The sequence below is a fragment of the Cnephaeus nilssonii genome (genome assembly GCF_951640355.1).
Source record: "Cnephaeus nilssonii genome assembly, chromosome: 18".
Taxonomy (NCBI): domain Eukaryota; kingdom Metazoa; phylum Chordata; class Mammalia; order Chiroptera; family Vespertilionidae; genus Cnephaeus; species Cnephaeus nilssonii.
Genome location: NC_137089.1, coordinates 30,185,161 through 30,206,214, shown reverse-complemented (window position 1 = coordinate 30,206,214; position 21,054 = coordinate 30,185,161). Strand labels below are relative to the sequence as shown.

At 41.2% G+C, this 21,054-nt stretch overlaps 1 protein-coding gene across 1 annotated transcript in view; it reads left to right on the top strand.

Moving 5' to 3' along the window:
* Positions 1–20,796, top strand: part of LOC307114113 (short-chain dehydrogenase/reductase family 16C member 6-like) — a gene marked incomplete at its 3' end in the record, with an annotated part of 35,680 nt that extends 14,884 nt beyond the window's left edge. The window contains exons 2-7 of the mRNA XM_079796310.1: positions 3,940–4,286; positions 6,925–7,056; positions 10,079–10,178; positions 10,643–10,787; positions 18,024–18,149; positions 20,667–20,796. Of these exons, the coding sequence (XP_079652436.1) occupies positions 3,966–4,286; positions 6,925–7,056; positions 10,079–10,178; positions 10,643–10,787; positions 18,024–18,149; positions 20,667–20,796 (954 nt within the window). The 5' untranslated portion in view covers positions 3,940–3,965. The remainder of the gene's footprint in view (positions 1–3,939; positions 4,287–6,924; positions 7,057–10,078; positions 10,179–10,642; positions 10,788–18,023; positions 18,150–20,666) is intronic.
* Positions 20,797–21,054: the final 258 nt, after the last annotated feature.

Here is a 21,054-nt window from a genome sequence, read left to right as displayed (position 1 = left end):
CTGGCTGCAAATGCAGTATCATTATCAGAGTCTCCTGTGCCAATCACAGAAATCAATGTTTGCATGGCATTTCACAGTTTACAAAATGCTTTATTATATGTGCTGTTTTGATATTTTTTAAGAAAGATTTTTATTGATTTCAGAGAGGAAAGGAGAGGGAGAGAGAACTAGAAACATCAATGATGAGAGAGAATCATTGATGGGCTGCCTCCTGCACGCCCCCCACTGGGAACTGAGCCCAAAACCTGGGCAGGTTCCCCGACTGGGAATCAAACTGTGCCTCCTGGTTCATAGGTCAGTTCTCAACCAGTGAGCCACAAGAGCCAGGATGTTTTGATATTTTTAACATTCCTGAGAGTCAGATATTTTTACAACATTCTCGCAGTCATCCTTTAACCTGAAGTGCTCCAGGCATGCTTGAAAAATGAAAGGAGGTCCTTGCGATTTAAAGCCCAGTTTATTTAGGGTCCTTAAAGTGCAATGGTCAAAGGAGCCAGGAGTTCTGGAATCATAAGCAGGGGCTCGAATCCCACTTCTACGTGAGCACTGTGCACTCCGTGACTAGTTATGGACCTACCTGAATCTCATACTTACCCCGCTGGGCTATTATGAGGATTAAATAAAACAAGGCATGGACAGCCCTTACTACAGCTGAGTACTTAGTAAATGCTTGCTCATCATGATGCTTAATGATTTTTTCTAACTGCCTGGTTGCCATGACTGCCCAAGGATGCAACTGGGAGCAATCGGCATTTGTGGCCAGCACTTTCTATATCCAGGGTTTCCATAGACTTTTCTCCTTTGTTCCAAAATTGGATGCTTTCAGCAACCTGAGAATGAAGTCTCTTAGTACAGAAAACATTTAAACAGTGACTGGTTAGAGACATGTCAAAACTCTTGCCCTAGGAATAGTCCCAGAAAGTAACAATATATTGCTAAAATTTAATAATTTTTATAGAAAGCTACTTGAATTTCTTTCAAGATAAATCATCTACATTGAGAATAAACTTTCTCCTACAAAAAAAGAGTATGAAGTCACAATCTTCTCTTGTTCTCCACATAAAAAATCCTGCAACCCGAAGTGCCTTCTGCATCACACTAGTATTTATTTATTTATTTATTTATTTATTTATTTATTTATTTACTAGAGGCCCAGTGCACAAAATTCATGCATTTGGGGGTGGAGGGGGCAGGTCGGGCTGAGGAGCTGGGACAGCTTAGGCCTGCAGAGAGGCTCCTGCCACGGCCACTGCACTCGCCAGCCGTGAGCCCGGCTTCTGGCTGAGCTGCACTCCCCCTGTGGAAGCGCACTGGCCACCAGGGGGCAGCTCTTGTGTTGAGCGTCTGCCCCCAGGTGGTCAGTATGCATCATAGTGACTGGTCGTTCTGCCATTCGTTCTATTTGCATATTAGCCTTTTATTATATAGGATTTGTTTGTTTGTTTGTTTGTTTGTTTATTTTTGAAGAGGAAAAAAATGACCTTTATTTGAGACAGTCTCAACACTGCATAAATAATTTTTACAGATAAAGCCAAATACAAATGTTGCCATCCATAGATGTCATTCGTCTAGGCATTAGCACACTTCCACTAGGTACAAAGCCCTTTTTTAGTCATTGTGCAGATATGGAATCGCCATCCTCAAGGATTTTGACTTGGGAAACCAAATAGCTATCCTTCTCAAAGACATGTACTAGGTCCTTAACATGTATGAGGCAGGATGGCAGGCTTTGGAGTAACAAAGATAAGGAACATGGTTCCTCTTCTTCCCCTCAAACTTATAGGGGGAGCTTCAGTAATTTGAAAGTCAACATTCCCACCTCGTTTTGCATGTCACACTTAACATTCAGAAAGACCCAAACCTGTTCTTTCCCCCCCGTTTTCTTTTTTTGTGTGTGTGTATTTATTTTTAATAGATGATAAGACATTATTTGTTTTCATAATCGCAATACACTACATGTTGCCAGGATGGTGCTTGAGCCAGAAAGTGTATGTAAGCTTGGAGAAGAGTGAATTTCTCTAGCTTGATGTCTTTCCTGATTATAAATGCACATTAACTCAGTGAAACTCTTAAGGCAAGTGAAAGCCCGTAAAAGCTTCCAAGGAAAATACCATTAAGGATATGGTTAATGTTCTTAATAAATCCAAATAAATTAATGAAAGAGAGCTGAAATGCCCCCTTTCCTTGCTCTGTCCTGAAGGCACGCTTCCCTGGGATTTTTCTTCCCTCCCGAAATCCAGTTAAATATCTATAATGGTGTTCTGGCAATAATACTCTTTTTCTATCTTATCTCGGTTGGAATTTCTGGCGGGTCAGGGATCACAGCAAGATGAAGGTAGCCTGGGTTCTTTGGCATCCTCACTTGGGTCTTCAAGGCATTTCAAAATTAACTCCTGACTAATCCTATCTAATAAAGAGGGAATATGCTAATTGAGCCTCATACCGTCGAAAAGATGGCGGCACCCACAGCCAATAATGAGGGAATGTGCTAATTGACTGCCATGCCCTCAAAGATGGCAGTGCCCACAGCCACAAGATGGCAGAGCCCAATCCCCTCAGCCCTGCTGGGGCACTTGCCTTCAGAGTCCCCCAGTCCCCTCAGCCCCGCAGCTGCCCAGGGCTGGCCTGAGGCATAGGCAAGCCTCAGATGTCAGCTGCCCAGCTGCCCAGGGCTGGCCTGAGGCATAGGCAAGCCTCAGATGTCAGCTGCCCAGCCACCCAGGGCCGCCCAAGGCTCAGGTAACCAGGGCCAGCTGAGGCTTGTGCTGCCGGCAGTGGCAGCAGCAGAGGTGTGATGGGGGTGTCGCCTTCCCCTGATCCCCGAGTCACCTCCCGTCCTGAGGGCTCCTGGACTGTGAGAGGGGGCAGGCTGGGCTGAGGGACCCTCCCCTCCAGTGCATGAATTTTCATGTACCAGGCCTCTAATATGAAATAAATGTGATGCAAAAATCATTCTTTTTACCAGACTCAGCATTTGCCTTTTTCTTTCTTTCTGCTACATCTCATAGCATTTGAGAGCTTGGAGAGTGAAATCACTGGGTGGGTTCAAATTCCATCCTCACTGTTATGAACCTTGTGACCATGGACTAGTTTGCTTAGCCTCTTAGTAACTCTGTTCATAACTATAAAACAGGGCAACCCTTGCAAGAATTAAATGCACAAAAAGCACTTAGAACTTGCCTGATTTGTAGCAAGATTACATATGTATTACTGTATTACTATTATTTCCTCAAGCAGTTATAATCTGTTTTAATGTGGGTTCTGTAGATATTTGCATCTAATTTCTAAATAAAATGATTATGTAGGAAAGTTCAAGTGTAACAGACTGTGATTACCAAAAATCAAGGATGTGTCACCATAAGTAAAAAAATGCTGTATTATTTTTTGTTAAAGGTAGGTCTGGGAAAAGTACACATTAGCTCCAAGAAAAGCCTATTCTAATGGTAAAGGCCTGGGTTACAATCAGGGAGACCTGTCAGATAAGAATGGTTTTTACATTTAAGAAAAGGCTTGGCCAGTGTTGCTCAGTAGTTGAGTGTTGACCCCTGAACAGTTCAATTCTTGCTCAGGGCACATGCCCAGGTTTCAGGCTCGATTCCCAGTAGGGGGCATGCAGGAGGCAGCTGATCAATGATTCTCTTTCATCATTGTTGTTTCTATCTCTCTCTCTCCCTCTCCCTTCCTCTCTGAAATCAATAAAAATAAATTTTAAAAAAAAGAAGGTGCCCTTTAAATTGGAAAGATTCTTGTAAACATAAAATATTTTATACTCATTATTTATATACTTTAAAAATTCAATGATTTTAGCCATTGTTGCTAAAATACATATTTTGGATAATTAATGTCTTAAGGGCAAATCCCCTTATACTAAATACTTCATGTATATAGCAATTGTTATGATAATGTGACAAATTGATCAGTTACCTTTTTTCTTACTAGGACATTTCTTTCTTCAGTGAATCGACATGGATGTAATTTTGGACACCTTCATAGTTTTGGGAAAATTTTTATATTATTTTCTAGAATCTTTAGTTTACAAAATAATTCCCAAGTCGAAAAAGGATGTTGCTGGAGAGATTGTACTTATAACAGGAGCTGGAAGTGGAATTGGGAGGCTAATGGCCATAAAATTTGCCAGCCTTGGAGCCATTTTAGTTCTATGGGACATAAATGAAGAAGGCAACATGGAAACATGTAGACTGGCCAAAGAAAAGGGTGGTGAGAAAGTATTTGCCTATAAGTGTGACTGTAGCAACAGGCAAGAGGTCTACAGAGTTGCTGATCAGGTAAGATAATTGGTGTCCTTCTTACCTTCTATGGCCTAGAAAAATGTTGCTTCTAACATGTGCTTTTACAAAGAGAGGAGGAGAAAAAGTTGTCATGGACTTCCCCCAACATCTCTACATGCCTCTTGCATGTCAGGAGTCTGACTTTGTAGCCTCCACAAAGGAACATAGAATAAATCCATGCAAGTGGGAATTTGATGAGCCTTCTGAGTTGTTGGCCAATTGCTTTTCAGCAGAAACTACGACTAGTCCTGGTTCTGCTGCTCATTGGTTATGCAATTTTTACCAAGTTACCTGCCCTCTCTTGGTCTTGAACAGGATGACAGTAACCATTAGGTTCTTCTTAAATATCCAAGAATATCTTACATCAAAGATTCCATCTTCTCAGGCCCATGTTCCTCCCCCATAATTGGTCTAAAATAGAGCACTTGCTCACATTGATCCTCTCATCAAGTCAATGGAATGTTCTTCTCTAAAAGTTAGGCTCTCCTGCATGTCTTCCTCCGTCTTGCTACTTCTTCCCAACGTACAGAAGTCTAATCCCTCAGGCCAACATCAGTTAGGCAATATTAACTAAAATATTAAGTAAAAGAAGCAATATTTTGAAGTCTTTCAAAACTTGTTCGACTTAACGACATCCAGAGCAACATTTACCTACTATCTCCTGTTAACATAAGAAAACATTCAAACCTGTAAAGAATTTTTGTGAGTTTATTTGAGTCAAACTGTGGACAATTGCCAGGAAGCAGAATCTCAACATATTGGGATAAAGCTCTGGAGAACGGCAGTTGTTTTTTTTTTACCTTGTTTTATACATTATAATCAAAGGAGGAAACATAAGTGGGTTACACAAAATCCACTGGTGATAGATTAGGGAGGTGGGAGAAAGCAAATCGGGGAAACCTCTGGGATTGGATAAAAAGTAAAATGAGCCCCACCTGGTTTGGCTCTGTGGATAGAGTGTCAGCCTGCGGACTGAAGGGTCCTGGGTTTGATTCCAGTCAAGGGCACATGCCTGGGTTGTGCTGGATCCCCAGTACCCAGTAGGGGGCATGCGGAAGGCAGTTGATCAATAGTTCTTTCTCATCATTGATGTTTCTATCTCTCTCTCCCTCTCCCTTCCTCTCTGAAATCAATAAAAACATATTTTTTAAAAAAAAAGTAAAATGATAGACATATACTTCTTTTACACAGGTGGGTACAGGGTAGTTAACAGTCAACCATTAACAAGGTAACAATAACAATGAGGGAATTGGGGGTCTTCTCCCTGGCACACTGGTTGTGCCTTGAGAGGTCTGGAGAAAGGGAAGTTACAAGTTACCCTGACCTTCCACAGGGATGTTATCTTACATGCAAAAAGACAATAGGCTCAGTAAGGATCAAAGCTGATCTGTGTCAGGGAAGATACATGACTACCCACTATAAACTGCTTTTAGTTAAAAAGTTTTCATTTCAGACCATCCGTTGTGGTTACTTTAGGTCTCTGAAGTTTGCAAGGCCGCCATGCAGACCTTCCCTGAACTAGTCAGGTCAGCATGTGGCCCCTTGTCTTCCCCACTCCCAATGATACTATCTGGAAGGCTCAACACGAAGCAGTGCATGGACCAGGAATTAGAAAATCAAGCCAAGGCAGGCAGTGCTTCTTGTTCAAAAACAAAGAAACAAGTGGCTGTGTCGGCACGAAAGATCCAGTTAGGGGCAAAAAGAGAGTCTTCAAATGGTTCTTTAAACATGCATCATGCTTTGCCCCTCGGCCAGCTTTATCGATGCCACCTACAAAGACATAATTTGAGACAAAACTGTGAAAGAGAGAGAAACAGCCCCTGCTGTATTTCTGGAGCACGCTGGCCTCTGAGTAAGTAGGAAGGGTGGTAAAGTGTGGATTGTGGGAAGGGTGGTAAAGTGTGGATTATGCAAGCAGGCGAGGTGAGCAACACAGAATTGGGGGGGGGGGGGGCGGGGTGTGAAGGAAAATGCTAGAGCACAGCTGTGGGCCTCAGGGAAACATCAGCCACAGACAGCAGTTAGATCTGGGGTGGCCTCTTGGACAGAAGTGCACAGCTCACTGAGGTCTCTGGGCAGCGGGCCAAACACTGGCCAGACTCTAGGGGGATGGGATATGTGCCTGCCACCCGCCTCCCAGAAGAGTGAGGAAGAAGACACGTACAGCAGTAACTATCAGACACACCATGCTGAGGGGAAACCCAACTGCCACCCGAAGGAAGACGTTTGGAAGCGTGCAGGAAGACAGAATCAGACACCACTCAGACAATACTCAGCATTAGCAGCCGGGAGGGAAGAGTTAGTAGCATAACAGAAATAGGAGGCAGAGAAAAGGTGAGGTAAGGTCATCTCTACACACACACAAAAATAAATAAATAAATAAATAAATAAATAAATAAATAAATAAATAAATAAAATAAATCAAGATTCTTTAAGCAAAATTGATAAATCACAGTGGTTTTGTTACTATAACTGATCATGAAGTTACTTTAAAATTGTTAATGTTCCATGTGCACGATCAAATACTTAGTTTTAAAGAAATTACCTGAATAAAATGAGAAAAAAATTACCTGGAGAAAAAAATATGAGAACGTAACGCCCTAAATGAATGAACGTTGACCTCACTTCCATCCAGGTTAAAGAAGAAGTCGGTGATGTGACCATCCTCATTAACAATGCTGGGGTTGTGACGGGGAAACCGTTTCTCAACACTCCGGATCACATGGTGGAAAGATCATTTCTTGTAAACGCCTTATCGCATTTCTGGGTAAGCCTTCATTCTTTTTCACTTTATTTTGTGGATAAGTATGAAAATGCCACGTGTTTCTGTAAACAACTGTTCAGCCATTGATCGGTAAATGCACCATTTGTAAATTTCCCATTCATGGACTACGGCCCTCCCATCCAGGTTTCACCTTGCCGCACACTCAGCTTAGCTTTTCCAAACTCTCAGGCTAGGGCCCGTCCCTCTGTCCTCTCTAGTTTGGTCCCAAGATTTATTAGGCTGTTCCGAAATCTTCCCACCAAAATACAAACAGAATGTGAAAGCCATTATATAAAAAAGATTTAATTTGTGCACGAGCAAAAGGGGAGCTTTGTGCAGAAAGAAGGTGGCTATTTTTAGAGTGGTTTATGTGTGTGTGTGACTGGGTGTCATAACAAAGGAAATGAGCTCTTACCGTATCCCAGGCGCTGCTCTGAGTTCTTTTGCTGCACATGGTAGCCATGACTCCGTTTTCATTCTCATTTTTCAGATAAGAAAACTGAGGCTCAAAGGGTTTAAATGACTTACCCAAGGTCCTGCAACTGCTAAGTGATGGCCCAAACTTACAGAAGGAAGAAGCAAGAGAGACGGGAAAGAGTCTTGACAGAAGGATCATTAGTAAATTGATAACTCAGGGGTGTCTTGCTTGAAGCCTAGATTGTCTAGACCAGCACTGTCCAGTAGAACTATCGGAGATAATGGGAAAGTCTTTTTACTGCGCTCCCCGAAATGGTAGCCACCAGTCACCCACAGCTATTGAGCCCTTGAAATATGGTTGGGTGGGACTGAGGAGCTAAACTCTTAATTTTATGTCACTTAATTTATTTAATTGCATATTTAAATAGCCACATGTGCCTAGAGGCTACCATCTTGGACAACGCAACGCTGGGAAACGAATAGGGGGCTGAAAGAGACTTGCGTTACCAAGGGAGTTTCCACCGAGAGGGCTTATACTTGAAGCTGTGATGACATGAACAGATACCAGCTGGGGTGGAGGATGTAGGAAGCACAGGTGGCCAGCACTGGGCCTGAGGAGTCCTGGGGAAGGGAGGGAGAGCAGGGCTCAGTCCTCTCTGGCTCTGAGGATAGGGCCTTGGAATGGGTTTGTTTTGGGTGTCCCAGGCTACCCTTTCTTTCCACTCAATGCTTCTATACTCACTATCTAAGGTCCTAAAAAGTATTTCCTTGATCCTCTTTCTTGGTCATGGAAAGCCTCACTGGACCCCACCAAACCTTTTTCAACCAATGTTTAGTGAGCACGTAGCACAGTGCTTAACTTACAATAGGTATCGCAGAAATATTTGTGAAATCACAGATCTCTTTCCCTCTCCCACCCCACCTGAAGTGTCTTTGGGAATAGGAAATATCATCTTGGCAAATGGAGCTAGGGGGCACCCTTATCTAATATAGAAGCCACCCTTGATTCCTCCGCTGCCTTAACACCAACATTCTTGGCTCTCCCTTCAAAACATGATCAAGTGCACTCATTTCTCTCCTTCTCTGCTACTAGTCCTGGTCTGAGACTTTATTATCTCTAGCCAGCAGCTCAGCATGGCCTCCATCCTCATCACTGGAGCTTTCTAACCTGTCTTCAGACAGGAACAAAGAGATCTTTAATCAAATCATCTCATTCTGCTGCTCAAAAATGTTCAGAGCATTCCAAATACACTTGGAATAACTTACAGTTACCTATCATGGCCTGAAGGCCCCTACATGATGTGGCAATATCCTCCCACATCTATCGCCCACCTCTCATTTTCTCTACTTTCTGCTTACTTTCTACACTCCAAGGATTCTGAAAAGACCCCAAGCATATCAAGCTCTTACATATCTGAGGGTCTTTGTCAAGCTGTTCTCTCTGAGTGAAGCCAATTCTTACATCAAATGCAACAAAATAAAATAAAGTGCCTTGGCCCTGGCCAGTTGGGCTCAGTGGATAGAGCGTCAGCCTGCAGACTGAAGGGTCCTGGGTTCGATTCCGGTCAAGGGCATGTACCTTGGTTGCGGGCACATCCCCGGTGGGAGGTGTGCAGGAGGCAGCTGATCAATGTTTCTCTCTCGTTGATGTTTCTAACTCTCTAACCCTCTCTCTTCCTCTCTGTAAAAAAATCAATAAAATATATTTTAAAAAATAAATAAAGTGCCTTGGCCAGTGTAGCTCAGTGGTTAGAACGTCAGCCTGCCCACCAGATGGTCTCAGGTTTAATTCCCAGTCAAGGGCACATACTTGAGTTGCAGGTTCAATCCCTGTCCTGGTTGGGGTACATGCAGGAGGCAAGCAATCGATGTGTCTCTCTCATATCAATGTTTCTCTCTCTCTCTCTCTCTCTCTCTCTCTCTCTCTCTCTCTCTCTCTTTCTCTCTCTCTCTCTCTCCCCCCTCCCTTCTTTCCACCCTCTCTAAAATCAGACACACACAATGGAAAAAATATTCTCAGGTGAGGGTTAACAAAAATAAAGCAAATCTGACGCTTTTTTGCATTACATTCCACATGTGATAAAATCAGGGAAAACAGATATAGTTGTTTATCTAACAAGTCTCATTAGTTCACACATTTACCTTAATTATGAATAATGTGTGAACCTGGATTGATATGTAATTCTCTATTTAGTTCCCTGGTTAAAAATGCATTTTACAAGTTTCATTAAATGCTCACTAAACACTTATGCATTCCTTTTGCTTCCTTTTAATGGTGGATATCTATATAGTGAGAACAAATAATGGGTTTCTATGATAAAATTGTCTTCTAGAATGTCCTAAAACGTCCTCACTGATACATAGGACAACAAACACAAACAGACCCTTGAAATACCTGGTCACTTTTTCTCTGTGAAGGAAGACTTTTCTCAATTGGACAGAGAAACCTGGTACCAGCCTTAGCTCAAAAGCAAATAAACATACAGATACACATCGTAAGTGTGAAATAAACACTTATTAAGTGAATCTGTAAATTTATCAAGTACTTATTGAGCAAATAAAATAATAAATGAATGAAATATTGACACCATGTATTTATATCTTCCAGACTTGTAAGGCCTTCCTTCCTGCCATGATTAAAGCTAACCATGGTCACTTGGTCTGTATTTCAAGTGCAGCAGGAGTAATTGGTATTAAGGGACTATCAGGTGAGTACTTTACTTATTACTCAGTCCACAGCACCCAGAAGTTAGGACTCTCTCAAAGTATAAAAACTCTTCCTGCACCCAGGGGAAATCTCTGGTACATTTGGCTCTATTTTTAACAACAGCATTACTTTTCATTTTCCTATTTAAAATGGCAGTGGTAAGGGGAGATATTCTCTCTTTAAAAAGAAGAAAAAAAGAGAGAGAGAGAGAAGAATGTTCCTCTTGGTTCGTTAGTCTTCTTGGGTTAAGAAAAACTGAAATAATTTCAATCTTGTTTTAAGGTATATAGTGTGGAGATACAGGAGTAGTCACACACACACACACACACACACAAAACAACAACAACAGTGATGTTTTATCCCCAAGGATAAACCATAGAAAAGATAAGAGTTTTAATTTTCTAAAATGATTATAAAAATTAACTTGGCAAATTTTATTACTAATAGCTCTTCACTTTATTTTAGATTATTGTTCAAGCAAATTTGCAGCTTTTGGCTTTGCAGAGTCTCTCTTCTTTGAATTAAAACTAATAAAGGGAAGTAAACTTAAAACCACCATTGTTTGCCCATATTTCATCAAAACTGGGATGTTTGATGGTGCTACAACCAAGTAAGTGGACTCTTACTGTACTCTTTGCTCTTATAATAATCTTCTAATATATGTAAATTATCTTTCCATTTTGAAGTTTTGAAGTTTGGCCAGTAAAACACAAGAAATAATTTGAATGCCTAATTTAGTAAAAGAAAAATATTCATTATGTATTAAGTTAGTGAATTTATTTAATTTAAAGATAGTAATATGGTTATAAAATTTATGGCATAGTGAAAATTTAAAACTAAATTGCTAATCAGAATAATATAATTTAACAGTGAATGTGGTAATGGAAGTTATTAAAATATTAACATTAAAGTATTGAGAAGATAAGTTCTTTTCTAACAAGTATACTGAAGTAAAAACAATCCAAAAGATAAACTATTTTGTAAGACTAATTAGTAAAAGTGGGAAAGTATTGGGGAGGGTATATTTTGATATAAAGATTCCATTTCATAGAACAGTCCAAACAAGGATGCAATTTAAACATGAAGTCTTTTACACAAAGAAGCCAATCAATAGGATATATTGAAACGTATACACATGACCCAGGGCAAGTATAGCTATTACAACTGTTAAAAAGGAGATGAACATGATCCAAATGACCTGAATCACCTATAATTGTAGGAAAGAGAAATAGCCAGTAAAAAGGCTGGCTAGAAAGCAGTGAGGCTATTTAGAGTCTAGTAAAACTATAAAATTAAATAAACGTGCCAAAACAGGTGGTGAAGAGTTAACAGAATATAGACAGGGGAAAATCTTCATAAAGACATATCTATTTAACTGGTCAAAACAAGCTAAGTCATTCAAAATCTTTGGAGATTGATCAACGGACATGCAACAAATTGAAAAGTATTTATTCAAGAAAATCTACTGGGAGGCCATTAACATTTGGGCCAGGAACTATTCCTATCCACCCACAGCTCTGCCTTGCAGAATAATTATTTCAGTGGACTTGGCAACCAAGTTATAGTCTCCAATTCCCCCGGCTCCCTGGGGTAGAAAAGCTACTCTGGGTAATTTGGAAGCAAGTGAACATCAGAAGGTCCCATTTTCTGTAGAAGGCCTATATTGACTATATAGACTCAGCAAGACAGTATGTGTTCCTTTTCCCTAAACTCCCACTAGGTAGGAATGATCGGGGACAGGCTGTTGATGAAGACAGCGGTTTCTCTTTCCAGGAGAGCTCTTTGTTCTTAGGTAGTCACACTGGTCATTTCAGCAGTCAAGTGGTAAGTTCCCTCTCTCCCGTTTTCTTAAGTTAGAAGACTTATTTTGAGGTAGATTCACCAGTTAGTAAATATTGCCAGAACCCAACCTCTGCAGCTCTGGGTTGTGGAAGATCCATACAGGGGTAATGGCAGCAGCCAAGTGGTTACACTACTTCCTGCCAACGCTCAGGTCCTGCTCAACAGGGTCAATTCATGTGGGGCCACCAGTAAACAGTGAGTTTCTCATCACACCCATCTCCTGCTTCATAACACAGGGGTACTACCAGGCAAGGATCAAAATCAGCTTCAAAGACTGGGATCTCTCTGGCTCTGCCTTGGGACTAACTTCAACTGGCTAAGACCACAGATCAGAGCATTTTTCAGCAAATAGTGCAACCCCGAGCAAATTTGTACAGGTTAAGAGCTTGATGTGATATGAATAGAGACAGACCAGCTAGAATTTTAAGAGAAAGGGACAAAGACTGCCTGACAGTCAGGAAAACTGTATGCATGCCCACGATGGGATTCTCCAAGGAATGACATCAGAAGCTACACACTGCAGAAGAAATAGACTTCATTTAACTAGTCTAGCCAAGTCACTAAATAAACAAGCAAACAATCTTAACAATAGCCCCAATGGAAGAAAATTATCCAGAATTGCTACAATATATTATATAAAATGTCTATTTTTTTTAGTATTTTTTATTATGGATTTCAGAGAGGAAGGAAGAGGGAGAGAGAGATAGAAATGTCAATGATGAGAGAGAATCATTGATCGGCTGTCTCCTGCATGCCTGGGATGGAGCCCACAACCCGGACATGCCCTGACCTGGAATCAAAATGTGACCTCCTGGTTCATAGGTCGATGGTCAACTACTGACCGATACCAGCTGGGCAAAAATCTGAACAACTTTAATACTCTTTTTTGTTGTTGCTCATCCTCACCTTAAATCCATCCCTCCCAAAAAGAAAAAGTATAGAGTTTTTATGTGGCTAGGGAATAAGGGAGGTGGAGCTGCAGGGATCTGAAAAAGAAGTTTCTTTAGTCACAGATAAAACTTTCTGCATCAGACTCCTGGTGTTGGCAGTTGTCATGGCTACCTTGAAGACATCCTTTCTATCTGCAAAACAAACTTATAAATTCTCCTGGAGACCCTAAAGTTATCCTCCTGTTTGACAAAGGGATACCACATTAGCAACTTATAACTACATTCGTGAAAACAGAAGGAGTTACCTGGAAGATCTGTTAACATGCGAACAAAGGCCTAATTAAGAATTTAATTAATTAATTCTAGCTGCCAAAAATACTAGGGCAGTGATGGCGAACCTATGACACGCGTGTCAGCACTGACACGCGTAGCCATTTCTGATGACACGCGGCCGCATGCCGAGGATGAAATATTTGCTGCTCCTGAGGATGAAACATTTGCGACTAGAGTCTTGGAGTTAGTTTTTTCCTCAAAGTGACACACTACCCGAGTTATGCTCAGTTTTTTGGCGAAGTTTGACACACCAAGCTCAAAAGGTTGCCCATCACTGTATTAGGGGCATTAAAATCACAAGGGGCTTGGCTCCCAGTGAGCAAACTGGAGAGTAAAGTCAGCTGAAGTTGCACACTACATGTAGGTTTTTCTTCCCAGAGGAACCACTTCACCTAAAAATAAAAGGGCCTTTGGAAGTGAGAGGCAACAAACATTCACTTGAGATCAAAGAATAGCTACTCCTTTAGCACTAATTCAGGCAGAAGGTCAAATAGTGTTCTGATTAGGAGACAAAACAAGGGATAAGTATGAGAAAGAGAAGGGGAACATTACATCAATAGAAGGAAGGCATATCTATTGGTGTAGGTAACATAACATAGTGATGTTTACTCTAAAGAATGTTTTTAATTTACAGTCCAGTAGCTATCAATACAGTAGTCATAATATCTGCTTTTTTGTTTTCTTTGCAAACAGTTCCTTGGGACATAAGGTTGCTTTAGGCTTAATCCAAAGGTAATTTTGCCCTGTTTTGATATTCCAAAGGTGTGAAGCATAAGACATGCAAGGCAGTTCTGCTGGGATGTCAGCTTTGGCTCCTTTTTTTTTATCTTTGTTCTTGAAAATATTATAGATGTCCTCTTTTTTTCCCCATTGACCCCCTTTACCCCTTACCCACCCCAACCCTAGGCCTTTACCACACTATTGTTTGTGTCCATGGGTTATGCATAAATGAATATAAGTTCTTTGGTTAATCTCTCTCTCTCCTTCACCTTCTCTTCCTTCTGAGGTTCTTCAGTCTGTTCCATGCTTCAGTGCTGGATCTATTTTATTCATCAGCTTATTTTGTTCATTAGATTCCACATATGAGTGAGATTATGTGATACTTATCATTCTCTGACTGGCTTATTTCAAAATATAAAAGCTTTGGAACAGCAAAAGAAACCATCAATGAAATGAAAAGAGATCCCACTATATGGGAGAGCATATTTGCCAATGATGCACCTGATAATGGGTTAATATTCAAAATATATAAGGAACTCATACAATTTAGCAAAAGGAAGACAAAAAATCCAATTAAAAATGGGCAAATGAGTTAAATAGACATTTCTCCAAACTGAACATACAGATATCCAATCTATACTAATAATAGAGGAATATGCAAATTGTCTGGGATGCCATCACAGTAACAGTAACAACCAAACAGTAGGCTGCATGGGGGCGACCAGGCCGGCAGACAGAGGCGGTTAGGGGTGATCAGGCTGACGGGGGGGCAATTAGGGGCCATCAGGCAGGCAGGCAGGTGAGCAGTTAGGAGCCAGCAGTCCCGGATTGTGAGAGTGATGTCTGACTGCCGATTTAGGTCCGATCCCGGGGATCGGACCTAAACCGGCAGTTGGACATCCCTTGAGGGGTCCCAGATTGGAGAGGGTGCAGGCTGGGTTGAGGGGACTCCCTCCATGCGTGAATTTTGTGCACCGGGCCTCTAGTAGACATATAAAAATAATGCTCAGCCACTAATCATCAGAAAGATGCAAATTAAAACAATAATGAGGTATCACCACACACCTGTCAGAGTGGCTACCACAAACAAATCAACAAATGACAAGTGCTCAAATGACAAGTGTTAGTGAGTATGTGGAGAAAAGGGGACCCTAGTACACTGCTGGTGGGAATGAAGACTGGTGAAGCCACTATGGATAACAGTATGGCGTTTCCTCAAAAAATTAAAAATGGAACTGCCAGTAATCCCACTTCTAGGAATATATCCCAAGAAATCAGAAACACCAATCAGAAAGGATATATGCACCCCTATGTTCATAGCAGCACAATTTACAAAAGCTAAGATCTGGAAACAGCCCAAGTACCCATCCGTAGATGAGTGGATAAAAAAGCTGTGATACATTTACACCATGGAATACAATGCAGCTATAAAAAAGAAGGATCTCTTACCCTTTGAGATAGCATGTGGGGAAGCAAAATGAGGTCTTTGCATTGTGTTATGGAACTAAATGGGTGAGTTCACCTGCGAGAATCAAAGCCCAAACACGAATAGAAATTTGCAACTAAGAAAGTAAAGGTTTATTTTTAAGAAAATGGCACCAAATCTGGAGTCACAGGTGAGTTTATACTCAAAGACCTGGCTTCCCTGATGGCTTCAAGGGGAATGGGCTACATAGGAGAAAATCATTAATCATGTTGGAGCTAGGGTTGTGATCTCTATTAACTGGTCGATGCTGAGGTAGGGAATAGGTGATGATTGCATCTGGTCCTGACATCAGCTATGGTGTCACTCTGCTGGCTTTGCAAGGGTGTGGTCAGTGGGTCATTCCACTTTTCTGGGTCTGGAGCTGCACCACAACGAAGGCCCAGATGTTCTCTAGTTTGACTGAAACTCTGTCTCTGTAGTCAACAGACCAGAGGCTTTGTTCCTAAAATTACTTGATGCCGACCTGAACCTCATTGTCCTGAGGATTGGATGATTAAGGGAGTGGATGTGCAAGTGAGAGGGAGGAGGGTGAGTCAGGGTGTTGGATGAGGCCAGTTTGAATGAAAAGGATGGACAAGAGGAAAAGTCATATTGAAGAAATGAAGTTTCTGTGCAGTTACATTTGAAAGAAACATTTTCTGATAACTTAACATCAGCCTCTCCTGAACAGTAAGGTTTGTCAAGTCTACAGAATGACTGTGACCAGTCAAGAGGAGGTGGCATGGTGGCCAAGGAAGGCAGTGATGTTAAAGGATGGCTTTTGTAAACTAGGAGTTTTTACGTACATAAAAGTTAAAAGCAAATTCTCGGGAAAAGAAGGCTTAGAAATCCTAAAAGTTCTGGGGATCTAATGTACAGCATGGTGATTATAGCTAACAATACTCTTTTTATATACTTGAATGTTGCTAAGAGAGTAGATCTTAAATGTTCTCACCACAGAAAAAGAAACAATAATTAAGTGTCAGAAAAAGCTATGGTGGTGATCATTTTGCAATATATAAGTGCATCAAATCAACACGTTTGTAAATCTTAAATGTACACAATGTTATATGCCAATTATCCTATCTATTAAAAGAGTAATATGCAAATTGACCATCACTCCAACACACAAGATGGCTGCCCCCATGTGGACACAAGATGACCGCCACAAGATGGGAAGGGCAGTTGGGAGGGACCAGGCCTGCAAGGGAGGGCAGTTGTGGGCGATCAGGCCAGCAGGGGAGGGCAGTTAGGGGTGACCAGGCTGGCAGAGGAGGGAAGTTGGGGGTGACCGGGCCTGCAGGGAAGGACATTACTGATCGCCCCCAATTTTCATGCCTTTTGGGAGCTTTATTCATATGCTCATCTCATTTCAACTCCAATTGATTCCATCAACATCTAATTTTGCTTAAATGTTGCAGGCCTGCAGGGAAGAGCAGTTGGGGGGGGGGGGGACCAGGTCAGCATGGGAGAGCAGTTGGGGGGACCAGGCCTGCAGGGGAGGGCAGTTAGGGGCAATCAGGCTGGCAGGGGAGCAGTTAGGCATCAATCAGGCTGGCAGGGGAATGGTTAGGGGGTGATCAGGCTGGCAGGCAGAAGCAGTTAGAGGCAATCAGGAAGGCAGGCAGGCGAGAAGTTGGGAGCCAACAGTCCTGGATTGTGAGAGGGATGTCCCAGATTGGAGAGGGTGCAGGCTGGGCTGAGGGACACACACCCCCATGCACGAATTTCATGCACCAGGCCTCTAGTATCTCAATAAAGCTGGAAGAGATGTAATATATACATCATTATTTCTTTCATCCCTATGGGGAGCGGGCCTAAGCCATCAGCCGGACATCCCCCTAGAGCTCCCAAATTGCAAGAGGGCACAGGCTGGGCTGAGGGACCTCCCTCCACCCAAGTGCATGAATTTTATACACTGGGCCTCTAGTAAAATATAAAGACTAATTACCAACATTCAATTATGAGAAATTGATCAGATTTCAAGAATCAGCTGAGATAAATAGAATTTCTTGAGGAAGTGTGGTTCAGGAAATAGAGAAACATAATATGAAAGTGGAAATTGTCAAAGTAATGCCTTTTGGGAGCTTTATTCATATGCTCATCCCATTTCAACTCCAATTGATTCCATCAACATCTAATTTTGCTTAATGTTATATAAATGTTCTGCCTAAAATATAGACATATGAGACATACTCAAGATATTTTTGATACAATAATATTTTCTAATTTTGCTTCTTAATAATAGACAATTACTTGATATTTGGAGCAAAGAAGAGGGAAGAAAAATACCAAAAATATAATAATCTAAAAATAATTCCTTTTATAAATCGAGACTATCATATAGCAGAAATCAATAAAGGCAGTGATTTCATTCTAGGAAATTAAATGTATTAGGTCCTGGTATTGGTCATGAGAGAAAAGACAAGGCAGTTCCTAATATTTATATTTTGTTTGAATATTTATAGCTATTGTTTTAACTCCATATCTGAAATTTAATGATTAGGAGTTAAATAATCATTTAAATAAAGTTAAATTTCTTGATTACAACAAGAAATAGCACTTTGATTATATAACTTTTATTTTTTTATCCCAGGTGCCCATTACTGTTGCCTATACTGGAACAGGAGTATGCAGCCAAAAAAATTGTAAATGCTATTTTAGAAGAACAAGTTTACTTATTAATGCCCAAAATTGTGTATCTTGCATTGATCTTTAAACAGTAAGTTGATAATGACCTATCTATAATTTTGGTTTATTTGTAAACAAATTTATTTTGCCAGAAAGCAATTTCATATGTTTTTAGTTTTTTAATTTTCTTTATTGATTAAGGTATTACATATGTGTCCTTAGCCCCTCCTTTGCCCCCCACACTCTACCCCACTCATGCCCTTACCCCCCTGGTGTCTGTGTCCATTGGTGATCAATTTCATATTTTTTAAATGGTCAGAGTAAGAACTTTCATAGTGCAAGGACAATTTATTAGACTTTCACCAGCTGTGTCTTGGTTTTTCCAGACCCTGAGAAAAGTTGGCAACTATCAGGCCTCACCAAGTACAAATTATTTACTTCAAGAGAAACAAATAGCACCCAAGTTATTATTGTTGTTGTTATCATCATCATCATCATCATCATCATTGGTTAATTCTTATGGTTCAACTAGTGTAGAATTCTATTTTCAAAACAAAGGACAAAGAAACCTGAGTGCATTGCCAGGAAAATATCAAGGATGTCTGGCAAGTTTATTCTTTCCTTTAGCAAAAGAGCACCCTGCAACTTCATGCAAGGTAATGCTGTGAGTTCCAGAGTTATTTGTGGATGAATTTGGCCCAGGTCCACTGTCTTCTCTACAGAGAAAAAAGAGTGACATCTAACATTCATCAGGTGCCCACATGTGCCAGATTGTGTGGCAGCTTGGCATGCATTTCATCACATGTAGGGAATCGGAGTCTTGAGGAGAATAAGTAGTTTGTGCAGAGGTGAGCAGCTACCTGCTGGAACAAAGTTACAAACGAAAATTTCAAATCAGTTACAGATCTTGGGCTCTGACCATCAGGATATACTCCTCCCCTGCTGCAAATTACTAACGGAGTAGAAAACACAACCAGTGATTCACTTGTATAGAGTTATGTTATCAATAAATCTAGCCCTTTTATTACTATGTATACCTTATTCAACACAGTTTTGTGACATATTTGGTTTATTCATGTACTCACTGAACATGTATGCACACAGGAAGTTCTAATGGGGCACCTCCTATTCATCCTTACTTCAGAGCTTCCCCCTCCTAGCCGGTTTGGCTCAATGTACACCTGTGGTTGAGAACCAAGCAATCAATGGTTCTCAACCACAGGCGTACATTGGCATCCCCTGGGGAACATTTAAAACTGATGCCTGCGCCCGACTGGTGTGCCTCAGTGGTTGAGCATTTTCCTATGGACCAGGAGGTCATGGTTTGATTCTCAGTCAGGGCACATGCCCAGGTTACTGGCTCAGTCCCCAGTGAGAGAGCCAGGAGGCAGCCAATGGATAGAACATCAGCCTGTGAACCAAAGGGTCCCAGGTTCGATTCCCATCAAGGGCACACACCTTGGTTTCAGGCTCCTCCCCGGACCATGCAGGAGGCAACCAATTAATGTGTTTCACATAGATGTTTAGCTCTGTCTTTCCCTAACTCTTCTGCTCTCCCTAAAAATCAATGGAAAAATATCCTTGAGTAAGGAAAAAAAATAAATTTAAAAAAAAAGAGCTGCCCCGACTAAACAGCTATGTCAAAGTCCCTGCTGTTCCATCCCATCATACCTGTCTCTGCCTTTTGTAGCACTCATCACACCTGTACTTGCTTATATAACATCTATCCTCCTTGCTAGATTGCATGCTCCCTGAGAACAGGACACATTTTCTGAATTATTGCCAGCTCCATGCTACGGGCTTCGTACAGTACTTAGCACAGACTGTGCACATAATAAGTATTTGCTGAGTTGAGTTGAGGTGAGCAGAACAGAGCTGATGTAAGCAGAACTAAGCTGAAGGTACAGCTCCTCTATCTCCGAGGAACTAAAGCAATCAATGGTTCTCAACCACAGGCGTACATTGGCATCCTCTGGGGAATATTTAAAACTGATGCCTGCGCCCAACTGGTGTGCCTCAGTGGTTGAGCATTTCCTATGGACCAGGAGGTCATGGTTTGATTCTCGGTCAGGGCACATGCCCAGGTTACTGGCTCAGTCCCCAGTGAGAGAGCCAGGAGGCAGCCAATCAATGATTCTCTCTCCTCATTGATGTCTCTATCCCTCCCTCCCTCTCCCTTTTCTGAAATCAATTATATATATATATATATATATTTTTTTTTAATAAATAAATAAAACTGATGCCTGCACCCTATCACAAGAAATTCTGCTTTAATCTGCCTGCTTTTCATTCTCATTTCTGATACTATTTTTCAGCCTAATAAATAAGGATGTACATAGTCTTTCCACAAAGTCTTTCCATAGTCTTTCAAAGAGTGTAATATATGGATCAAATGTGGCCTGAGCATTGAGATTTTCCACGCTCCCAGGATGTCGGATGGTGCTCAGATAGGTGACACAGCATCCTTTGTTCATCCTGTTGGTTTAGTGACACGTGCACAGCATGAATCAGGACCACATACTTTGTGCAATTCAAAAGTAATCATTGCAAAGCAGTCTCTTTGACACCTCTAACAGGATTATGATTTTTTTCCTCTGCTTTTCCCTAGAATATTCTCTCCAAACATGCTGCTTGCCCTTGCTAAATACAGTGGTGTGGATACTTGCATGGCCAATTTCAGAGGGAGAGAGAAAGCCAATGAAGATCAGAATGAAACTGAGAAAGATCACCAAAGCTGAAGCTTCAAATGTGGTAATAAAAAATGTGTTATGAGGATAGACTATCTGGAACTCCTCCTAATGCTCAAATCATTCCAGCATGCCAAGGATTACTAAGACCTTTAAAAGTGCCAACTTTATGCCCAGGATGTGGTTTACACACTGACAATTTTTCTGGTCATTCAAATTATGTATACAGTTTTTTCTATCATTTTTTAGTTTGGTAAAGAAGGACATCACAACCATCCCAATGAATTTAGTAAATATAATACTATATAA